The sequence below is a fragment of the Microchirus variegatus genome, assembly GCF_963457635.1.
Source record: "Microchirus variegatus genome assembly, chromosome: 11".
Taxonomy (NCBI): Eukaryota; Metazoa; Chordata; class Actinopteri; order Pleuronectiformes; family Soleidae; genus Microchirus; species Microchirus variegatus.
This window is the reverse complement of record NC_139812.1, coordinates 21,212,150-21,223,600: the sequence shown is the minus strand read 5'-3', so window position 1 is coordinate 21,223,600 and position 11,451 is coordinate 21,212,150. Positions and strand designations below refer to the sequence as shown.

General features: G+C 44.7%; 1 protein-coding gene across 1 annotated transcript in view; it reads right to left on the bottom strand.

Annotated features, from left to right (window-relative positions):
* Window positions 1-253: 253 nt before the first annotated feature.
* LOC310934052 (protein FAM53B-like) overlaps window positions 254-11,451 on the bottom strand; it is a 28,484-nt gene continuing 17,286 nt past the window's right edge. The window contains exons 3-5 of the mRNA XM_083897672.1: window positions 10,765-10,819; window positions 8,042-8,919; window positions 254-1,493 (exon numbers count right to left, since the gene is read on the bottom strand). Of these exons, the coding sequence (XP_083753798.1) occupies window positions 1,137-1,493; window positions 8,042-8,919; window positions 10,765-10,819 (1,290 nt within the window). The 3' untranslated portion in view covers window positions 254-1,136. The remainder of the gene's footprint in view (window positions 1,494-8,041; window positions 8,920-10,764; window positions 10,820-11,451) is intronic.

Genomic DNA, 11,451 nt, shown 5'->3' with positions numbered 1-11,451 from the left:
TTACTACTTTTAAGTATTGGTACTTTTACTCGAGTACAATATTTTAGTATACTTTTTCCACCTCTGCTATCAGGAGACCTGTGATCTGACGACATGTCACCACGGCAACTCGACTCAAAGTACAAAGCAATAACTTTACCATTAATAAGCAGCGATTAAACCAGTCGTACAAGTGCAGGTTGTAAATTTATTTCATGTCCATTCCATCAGAAGAAAGGCCTTGAATTTCTTGCTCCTTCAACAAAAACAGCTCATAAAAAACAGTCGCTTAGAAAAATATACACTGGTATTAGAACTGAAAAAAAAAATGTGGAACAGGTTCTTAGAAAAATATACACTGATTTTTTTTTTTTGCTTTTCTGTTTTTTTTTTTTAATTGAAAATCTTGAGATTCAGTGTTTAATTCAAATATACACTTTGCATATTAAGAAACTACAAAACGAGTCAGAAATTCGTTGGCCTTTCTCGACAACAACCACGGAGGAGAAACAAACATCCGAAAAGAAGGCACTGTCAATTTTACGAACTTCTCATAAAGCTTATTGAGTCTACATTCAGGGGGAAAACAAGACACAAGAGAGAGAGAGAGAGAGAGAGAGACTTTCACGTGTGCACAAACGCTGAAGAGCAAGGTCAAGGTTAAGTCTGTAAGAAGACACTTCTTATTCTGTTTACTCTTCCCTGATTGACCCAATTACTTGACACTCAAATACAGGAGAGTCCAGCTACTGCTACAGTGCTACAGAGCTAATGTTAGCCGACTTTGGAAAGGTCATCAGGTTGAAAACACAGTGAGGGCCCCGGGGGGAGTTTCCTTAAGACTAACCTTCACTTCCCCACTCCTGAGTTAAGCTGAATACCCCCTCAGAACAAAAAAAGAACAAAAAAAACTGTCACTGTTTTGTTTTTTTTATATTATAACAGTAAGAATGTTCAAGGCAAACGTCATTAAGAAACCACTCATCATCAACATACTTCCTTTATCCTTTATCCTCGTCCGTTACCACGTCATCTTTCCCTTTTTATAAGACTTCCTCACTCGTGTTCATCACAACCCGTCTTCTCGTACATCATCAGTGTCCAATGACCTTTTCTACGACAGTCTTTTTTTTTTATCATCGTCTCCTGCAAAGTGTTCAGTTTCTTTCAATCTGGTCAAGGTCCAGCTCTCCCCCCAACTGGAAAATGTCCCTCTGTGTCACACATTCACCCTTCCAGAGGGTGCGTTTACTGCCGACGCGGGAGCCGGGCCGCGAGTCCACGCTACACGCCGAATCGCTGTCCAGCTCTTCGTAGGAGGAATCCTCCTCCTCCTCCTCCTCGTCATCGTCAACATCATCTCCTACTATTTCGCGTGTTGACTCCAGTCCTAGCTTGGACACAGCGGTGAAGTCCGAATTTGGTTGGCCGGAGGAAGAAATCAATAGGCTCGATTGGTAGCCGTCAGTGGGTGAGAATCCGGGGCAGCTCAAGCTCTGAAACGTCTGAAGCGTCTGAATGGAAAGAAGAGGAAAAAAAAGAAAGAGAGAGACAAATGTTGGTTTGTACCGTAGCTCAAGTTCGCATTCTGGTCATAAAAGGAGGAGAATGTGTAGTATCTGTTTGAGATTGGGTTTCAGTGTGAGCTGTGGAAAAAGAAAAAAAAAAAAAAACGCTCGACTGCGGCTTGTGAAGGAAAATAAAACCCTTATCATTTGTTTGAGGCAAAAACACAAAACACGGAGATGAGCTGGAAACCAGAGGAGGTATCTCGTTTCAAAACTGTGCCCTGGGCCTACACACACACACACACACACACACACACACACACACACACACACACACAGTCACAGGTAACTCTGAGCTGTGTATTCGAGGAAAAAGAGTTGTTTGGGTGTTTCTGAAGTTCAGTACTCTCCGAGAGAGCACACACACACAATCGGCTTACGTGCGGTCGATTTTTTCCGTTTTGACCTTATGGAGATTTAATTCACTAACAAGTCGTCTCCTGTTTTTGTTTCCGTGCTCTTTCCGTCCCCCCGAATTCCTCCTCGCAACAAAAGACGAGCGGCCATGCGGCGAATGCAGTGAAGGGGTTAATGATCTCTGCAGTGCCCCGGCAGCAGATGTTGGAGGCATGGAGGTGAATAGAGATGAGGGTTTTCACTATAGAGCCTCGGCTTTCATGATGGACAAGTCTAATGTTCCCTTGCCTGTGTTTGGACACTGCTTTTCCTGTTACAATGAGGTGGGAGTCTCCCTTTTTTCCCGTAGTCTCATTTTTAGAGAGATGGCCGTGACTCAGCACGGTCTAAAGGGAAAACATAATGAAGAAGTTTGTCAGTCTGAGTTGAAGGTCTGCTCGTTCTTGCCGGATTTTAAAATGTGCACGCTCGATGCTGGAACACAGGTACTGCATCTGTAAATGCTTGACGTGATCACGTGTAAAGCAGGAGAGGGAAAAGGGGGATTTCTGAGCCTTTGCCTTCTCTGTTCAACCCCCCAGTATTACCCCACTACTAATTATCACAGCAGAGGAGGAGGAGGAGGAGACGAAAGGAAGTGAGAAAGGAGGGGGGGCAGTTTCTCCACAATATGCTTTCTATAAGCTCCACTGAGGCTGGCTGGGATTTGCATGGGTGTGGTGGTAGGTTGGGGGGGGGGGGGAGGGGGGGTAAGTTTTCTGCTGTGTGCACGACTTCTATAAGCAAACCCCCACCATGACTTTGTCTGGGATACAATCTCTCAAACTAGGCATCGGAATAGAGAAGAAAGATGATTTAAACGACTCGGTTGTAGGTGCCAAACTCTGGGTATTTCAGAAAACTGCTGATCTACTGGGATCTAACATGCCTTGTTGATGCCAGAGGTTAGAATAAAAAAAAAAAATGGCCAAACTGGTTTTAAATGACGACCAGACGTTTTGCACGACAGTGGAAAAAACAAATTATGGTGATGGTGGGACTGGAAGTGGACATGAAAATACAATTCTAGTTGGTCTGCTCCACTTTATTGGGACCAGAGTTGCTCTCTGCACATGCGGCCCGCCCCCATCATAAACCTGGAAATAATAGAAGAAGTTGGTACACAGAAGAATAACCTTGGCTGACATCAGATTCAAGGACTTTCCAGGATTAGTTCCCTCAAAGGGCACATTGGCAGCAAGAGAGATGTTCCCTAAATATCAACATAACTTCTTTCTTGCACAAATTTCAAGCACTGTTAAATGACCCATGTCTATTTAAAAACAAATTTCAAGGGCACCATGGCTAGTACTTGCATACTGGTAGTCCAACCGAGTGGTGTATGGTGAATGGCTACGGTTAACTTTGCATGGAAATGTACTGAGTAACTCAAATAGGTCAAAAAGTGTGTGTTGATGCTACTCAAAGTAGCCCACAAAACCAGCAGAGAAACTGCTTTTAGCTTCTGTGCACCGAAACCGTTTTACCCAGTTATATCAAACATGCAAGTTCTCGTGATCCTTTTTTAAATGCCTTTTTTTCATTGTATTGGGGACTTTAATTAATTCCCTGGAGAATCCCAAACTCTAAACCCATAGCCATAGTGGGTAGACATACAGTATGTGCAATATTTGACGTGAAACCTGTGCAATATGAACATATTCATAACCAAAGTATAAAGAAAGTGTCTTGTACACACAGAATTTGTATTGTAATAGACAATATCCATTATTCAGAGTGGATGGTTGTTTGCCTCAATATGTGGCCCTGCGATGGACTGGCAATCTGTCCAGGGTGTGACTCCACTTTTCAGCCGAGACTGGAGCAGCACCCCCCCCATGACCCTCAAGTAAAGGATAAAGTGGTAGAAGATGGATAGATGGATGGATGGATCCATTATTCCCAATAGTAATTACCACAAGCTGCACTGTTTTTCTTTCTGTTTGAATGCATCGAAAGGCAGCTGCTCGGGGAGAAGCACAAGTGCAAGTGCCATGAGGTTAGACAAATATCCTCCTGATAATTAGGGCACGCGACAAACAACGCCCTACAGAGCGCTATGGCACGACTGTAAAAGCACAAATACACACATACAGTATAAGCTTGAGTTGTATATAAAAGAAAAACAGCATTGCGTGTACTCAGGGCTGAAACGAGGACAGAAAACTATCCTACCCAACAGCAAGTGACTGTAAAACACAGGAGACGCCAGAGGTGCACTCAAAAAGACAAAAGCATGTAAGTCATTCTCAACAACCAGGCGACATAAGTGCACGCCTCCGCGTCACTTATCTGTATCGGTGTCACTGTGTTAACGCCTTTGCGCGCTCTCTGCATTTGTTTGCCGGTCACTGTACCACAGAGGGAATGCGTGGCAGATTTCTGTAAAAATGCCTCGACGTAAGATGAAACAAAAAGATAAATACGGCGTGTAAGCGTCGAGCAAAGGTTGTGCAAAGAGCAGGTATTATGCGTGTGTGGCCGACCTTTGTGACGAGCCAAAACAAGTCGCGATACATACATGGCAACTGCCGCACCTACCAGACACCCACCCAGGTGCTCCCACACAGGCCCGTGGGGCTCGACGTCTCAGCTATGATCACCACGTCTGCCATCCCAGGAATGGACCGGCACGGAAAGAGGAGGGGAATGAACGAGCAGAGCAGAGTGGTGGAAGATATTAATAGAGAGGAGTGAGGAGTTTCTCTGGCAGCTTCCCTTCAGAAATAATAGCCGCTTTCTTTACCCGTACGTTTCTCTCTGTTGAAAGCACACGCTCACATTTTCAACAAGCAACATCTTTTCCCACCTCTACCGCTAACACGGCTAAACCAAACAAAGCCTGTATTTATGTTCTTCAAAATGTAGAGTGAGTTTTGTCTGCTGAGGATAAGAAACTGTACAGCCCACTCCACTTTGGCCGTTTCATCAAAAGCAAAGTGTGGTCTGCGTCGGCTACAACCATGCTAGGGAGCTAGGGGTGGAACGGTCCACATGGGCACGTGTTTACTGCTCGACTCATAGCGTAATGTAAGAGAAATATTGATAGCCTACCAATCATTGCAGTCAGTAGAGTCTCAGCTGCCACGCAAACAAGGGTTGCCAGTTACGTCAGTAAAAGGAAACCTAAAAGACCTCGGTATTTTGAATTTGAATGTAGTAACCGTTTTTGGCCACATTCTTACATATGGCACCTTTAATCAACCAAACAGGAAGTGAATGAAGCAAATGTGCTCTCCATTTCTGCCCGTCCAGACTCTGTTTCTTGTCCACGTGCATCATTACGATATTTTTTTCACATGAAAAGAGTTGAGTAATGGCGTCAGACATAGCCTTACAATTGCTTATGTCAGCATTGCGTGTCTATTTTATTATTTTATTTTATTTTTGTTGGTTGTCTACTGGAACAGGGTCATGGCTTACTATCAGTCTTTCTTCTGACAAGCCAACACAGGCTTTACAGTTTCTTATACCCCCATCTGTTCACTTGGCATGATTGTAACAGCACTGAACTGTGTGTTTTATTTTTAAAGCCGTGAGAGAAAAACCTCAGCTTCCAAAAATATCCACCTACGTGAGGACCAGGCCTAAAATGCAGACTCGGAGTGTTTCAAAACTTAAACAGAGCCAGCAGTGTCTTCACACTCCTCCATTGTCAGGGCTTTAAATGTTGGGGTTGTGTGTGTGTGTGTGTGTGTGTCGGCAGGCATATCTCTTGCAGAATTTCAATTAAACCCTGAGAAATGTGGATGTAGCTCTAGAATTAAGAGATAACATTCCCAGCCTGACAGGTTATTATGCTGCTATGCACTGGAAAAAAACAATGGAGGGGGCCCAGGTGAAGCGGGCAGGCAGGCAAAAAACCTCAGGCAGTGAATAGAGTAGTGAAATGATATACATGGCTGACACTGAACAAGTGAAGGGGGGGTAGGTAAATCCCAGTGGTAGTCTTGTTATAGCCGATTAGCATGACATGAATTCCCAGAATTGACACCATCCTTCACTGACGTGGTCGAGGGAGTTTAGGGGCCAAATTACACCGTGTTCCACTGACAACAAACACTGGAGCGTTGTTATGTGCACACATAACTTTTTTTTTACATTTACCGTGAATGTTAAACACAATATAAAGTGTGGCCCAATGCTTCTGTCTGAGAATGCACCGCTCCTCCACACACACCGTATATATAAAATGGAGGAGGAAGTGTGGTGGGTTTGTGAGAAAAAGCAGTAAAGCTTAATTGACACCCTAAGGCAGGGTTCAGACGGATGTCTTTTCAGCCAAAAGAGTGTTGTGATGAGAGTAAGCCACCTCCTGAAAGAGGGGATTGTTAAAATATCAAGTGTGCCCTAAAAAGAACTTAAGTAAGATCATCAGGAGCCAGAAATGTGATACAATTCTGACATTTATATCTGCAAATCACACAAAATCCCACGAGGGAAAGTCATACGTGTTCCCCTCCCTGACTTTAATTCTCATGTTAAGTCCTCGATAGTCCAGACACAAGTTGTGACCAGCCCTCTGTTTCCACATCATCACTTCCTTTTCCAAAAGGTTTGCCAACGATGAGTTTTCTCTTTTCTCTTATGGAGACAAACCACCACGTCAACCTTAGACTGGCTGACACTGAAGGGCTTCTGGGAGATTTTCACGTTGGGATACAGCATCTCAGCTGCCATCGCTACTAAGTTAAGTTGAATTTTCTAGGTAGAGAAAGAGAACGATACTGCGTGCCGTGCATAACTTGTGCAATCACGCACGTCTGTTCACAAACAAACCAAACGACTGATAAAAACTGAGATGACAAACAGTGGTTCTGCTGATAAACGGCCAAGAACAGATACTTCGAACGGTCATCTGCTGTGCTCCTGCATCCAAACACTGGTGCAACCAGAGGTAATGTAAAACCGACCCTGTGTGTGTGTGTGTGTGTGTGTATGTGTCATCATCGTGCTTGATTTTCCCCTCTTAGCAGCTGGCATGACTAGAGGAAACATGCTTGCTAGGCTCCATTACCAAAGCCTTGTTGATCCAACCCTGGCGAGGTCCTAAGGGTGAAAGGCTGGGAACACAAATCTTTGTGAAAAGGAAGGGAGGGCAGAGGGATGCACTGGTGGTTCTTTCTAACAAGAGAAACAGCAAAAGGACAACATTTCCTGGACAGAAGCTATGCTGAAGGAAGATTTTAGTATAGCACATGGATGCTTTGGAGCAGGAAAGCTCGGACGACATGTTGGCTTCAGTATAAGCGGCTGTTTTTGGGGAATTTCAAGCAGCATTCAGCTGAATAATGAAGCAGGATGTAATACAAGAATTAAACCAGGGTTTTTCTAGGCTCCATGAAAACATCCAAGCACTGCCAAGCATCAGAATGGTACATTAAAATACTTCTAAGATTATTTTTCTCAAATTGGTTTTTGTCCTGGATAATTTATACCCCCCTGACCTCATATAAGAACAACAACGTTTTGTGTTGTGCGGGCAAGCAAGAAGAAGACATTTTAGGTTGCTGAAATTGGGTGAAAATAAAGTGTCAGAGTTGCACGGGGGAAGCAAGCGAAATGCAAGTGGTCGAACCTTTAGATACAGAGTTAAGTGCAAGAGTAAATGAAATGACACACTGCAGTCAAGCCTGCTAGAATGTGGTGCGAGGCAGCGTGACCGAACATGAGGAATGCATGTTTAGTAAGCACCACTCCCTGAGCTGGAAGGAAGGAGACCTGCGATCACTTAGCCATGAAGCCACGGACCAAAAAACCCAGAAAACTTCATTCAGCTCGAATCTTTCCAGTTCCTGATCAGACTCAGAGAGAGAGCGGAATTCTCATTTGCCCTTGGCCTAAGAACAGAAAGGTATTTGTTTGTGTGGTGAGAGCACAAGGTCCAGGACTTAACTAGACGTAATAGAATCCATTTGGCATCAGCAAAACAAAATTAGAAATAAGCTGATGCTGATTTATTTTTAATAAGTGGATACCAGTGATCCTTAACTCTGTGTAATGAGTCAAATTCACATGAATGCCAGCGTGCGTGGCTGGTCTGTGTGTGTGTGTGTGTGTGTGTGTGTGTCAATGTGCGTTCAACATTTCCAGCTAACCTGAGTCATCTTTGCCAGGTCCAGGGATGGCCGCTGCTCCTGGGCATCTTCTGGCCTCCTGCGCTTCATACCAATCTTTTTGTCATTAAGCACACAGGGCTGGGACCTGCTCCGGGACAGACATCCCGTGCCCCCCGATCTCTGGCCAGCTCGCCTCCCCAGCTCTGGGGTGGAGTCGGGAGAGCTGGCCTCCGACGTTGTCTCTTCCCTCTGCAGCTCTGGCAGGCTGATCTGCTCGTGGGAGAGTGATAGAGGCCGCAGGAGGTGGTGATGATGAAAGGAGTGGTGATGATGTGACGATGGAGAGGTGGGGGAGACTGGAGAGGCAGTGAACTGAGGGTGCAGAGGCAGTCGCTGATTGAAGAAAGGCAAGTCCAGGGCGCCGTCTGAATGAATGCTGGAGCACGAGGGAAAACTGAAGCTGGAGCTACGCTGAATGGGAGGGAAATGACCACCAGAGTAACCCCCTCCTCCACCTCCTCGAACATTTCCTCCACTGTGGCACCTTCGTTTCTCCACTGCTGTCCACACTCGGGAGCCCTGAGGCCTCCACGACGAGCGGAACCCACTTAATTCGTCGGAGAACGACAGGGAGCGACACTGGCGTTTGCTCGGGGGTGCAGTGGGAGCTTGGCTGGCGGCTGTAGTGGTGTAGTGCGCAGTGGCGGATGCGGTGCTGGAGTGGGCGCTGGTCATACTGCAGTTGGCGAGGTTGAGATCTCTAATCAGACTTGTGATCGCAATGGCGCCGCCCGGCTCCTTGGCCCAGTGCTGGCCTCCGGGCTCGGGCCCCACATCCCGCAGACTGGCACTGGACTGGCAGGGAGCTCTCTGCTGGATGGCACAGCTTCGGCCCAGGTCCAGCCACCTGTCTGCCTCTGAAATGTTCAAAACATATATTCTCACTCTCACTGAACCCAACAGCAACTCTCTCTTATATACATGGCTCGCAATGCGGTGATTAGAGCATAAAGCATCGCTTAAAATAGAATATGTAACACTGTAATCACCATTATGCGTTCCAGCTTCAAAGCTAAGTATGTCATTTCTGCCACTAGGGGTCTCTCTATCTCACTCTCAATCAAAACAATAACGAAAGACTTCATTAGACGCATTTGTCAACTTCCTGTACCTTTCAAAGTAAAAGCACGCTAGCGTTTTTGTTCAGTTTCCATACATTTTTTCGACCATCAACTTGTATTGTGAAATATTTGCATGGTGTGCAGCTTCACACTGAAGATTTAGAACGTCTAAAAGTTTTTTTATATGTCTCGATAGAGCAGAAGATGCTTTGTTTTGTTGGAAACATTTTGTCCCATGTAAGAAAGTACACAACTAAGCAAAGTAAATAACTTTTAGTCTTGTAATGTTTAAATATTTCAAAGAGAACATTAGGTTCTTAATTGGCAAACATTAAATTATCCTATGAACAGGTAACTGAATGCTGTGCAATCAAGTTATTTCAAAAAGGAAGCGTTCTTTCTTCACACTGGGGCAAGTAGGTTTAATAACGGAACAACCAATACATAGCACACACCTGAGGTCATTTACGGCAGTTAAATGACCTCAGGTGTGTACAGACTGCCGCGCCTGAAACCCACAGAGATATCCTGAGCTTGGCAGTTCACAGCAGTTAAAACAAAGTTGTCATCACTCATCTGTTTCAGGATGAATGACAGGATTAAGCTGGGAGGAATTTACACTGCAGTACACTACACAGTTCAAACCGGTGCAGCTCATCTGAGACTTTGTTGAAAGCTGAAAAACTAGAAATATAAATTCTAAAGAAAAAAGAAAGCAAAAGCTTCCAAGGAAAATGGATAAGCTTCAGAGAGTATTGTGAGTGACTACTGCCAGCTGCTTCACAAATGAATCTATAAAACACCTACTGTAAAGCGCCATAGCAGCTGGAGCTACAAAGCAAAGAGGTTTAGTTGTGAATCTATTGAAGCTTTTGTCAGAAAAGGACCCTTGCTGATCTAAATCCCATGCCTTTTGGACGCTTGTCTCTAATTCTGGCATGCTCGCTCACAAACGGGTGGACGGAAATCATTGTTTTGGGCGGACAAACAATGCACGGGGGCTACAGTGACGACCTGCCTGGAATGTTAGGAAAACAACTTGACAAAGGGATGAACTTCAAAACGGCCACCCTTTGGAAGCAGGAGACAACGTGCCAGTTGAACTAACAAGACATGCGAGACAATGTCAAAGTCAACATTAAACAGCAAGAGTGGAAAACAGCGAGCCGCGCTCCTCCCCCCCTCCCCCCGTGATGTCACCACATCTCAGCCGTAAAAAAAAAACTAAAAAAAAACGGGGACAGTATTTACAGAAGCCAGTCTTTTAACACGGGGGGTAATTATTGCAACACCAGCAGAGCCACAGGGACATTGTTGACATAGACAACAGCATATTCAATTACTGTTCACTCCCATGAGAATGGTGTGCAATGTAGTGTGGAGGCAGGTGCACCCTGATCATGAGAGGGGGATGAGTGACAGATGGAGAAAGGGAGAAGTGAAAGACCGAGGGGAACAAACAATGAGGCGGTTATTGTGGGGTTTGCTGACTCTGGTGGTCCAGTAGTCCTGTTACAGTTGTCCTATTACACTTTGATTATGAGCTGTGTCCAGAGTTTGACTGAATGCAAAAACAGTTGAGACCTGTTATTGCGAGAAAGAGGAAGCAAAAACAGACAAACATAGATAAAGATAACTCACCCACAGGTCCACAGGAGAAGAGGGTGGTGCCTTTGCTCATGGTGTGGAGCTCGCGCTGTGGAGACAAGAAACACACAGTCAAGGGCGATGAAGAATAACCAAATAAGAAATGAAAATATACGGGTAATAGCCCCACAGAGTCGAAACATATAATAAGGGCTTATTTCCACTCCATTCTATTTAAAATATATGCGCACTTTGTTTCTCCACACCATTTACTTGCCACTGCAGTATAATTAATAATCAACATGTTAATCTATATATACCATACATACATAGCCTTGCCCAAAGCTGCACATTAACCTCCAACCTCTAAATTAAAGGCCTCTGCTGGAAATACTTTCCACATCCCACGTCTCCAGAGAGTCACACACATGTTATCTACAGTCGCATTCATGCTAAATATCAGGATTTGCTTTGGTCTGTTGTTCCACGTGGGCATACAAAATGCTAACGCTATGATGTGTGTGTAATCTGCACAAATCTTTGGGCTGCACGTGGTCTGTGTGTCCCATCATGGACATCAACAGACTTATAGTGGACCTGTGAGGACGCTATAAATCTGCCTTAGTTACCGAATAGTTTAAAGCGGACCTAGACCGGAAGTTCCAATTAATGCTGTTTTTTAGTGTGTATCTGCGTCATTACCTTGTTTACGAAGCCTGGAAGTGTCTAAACAAACAGTTC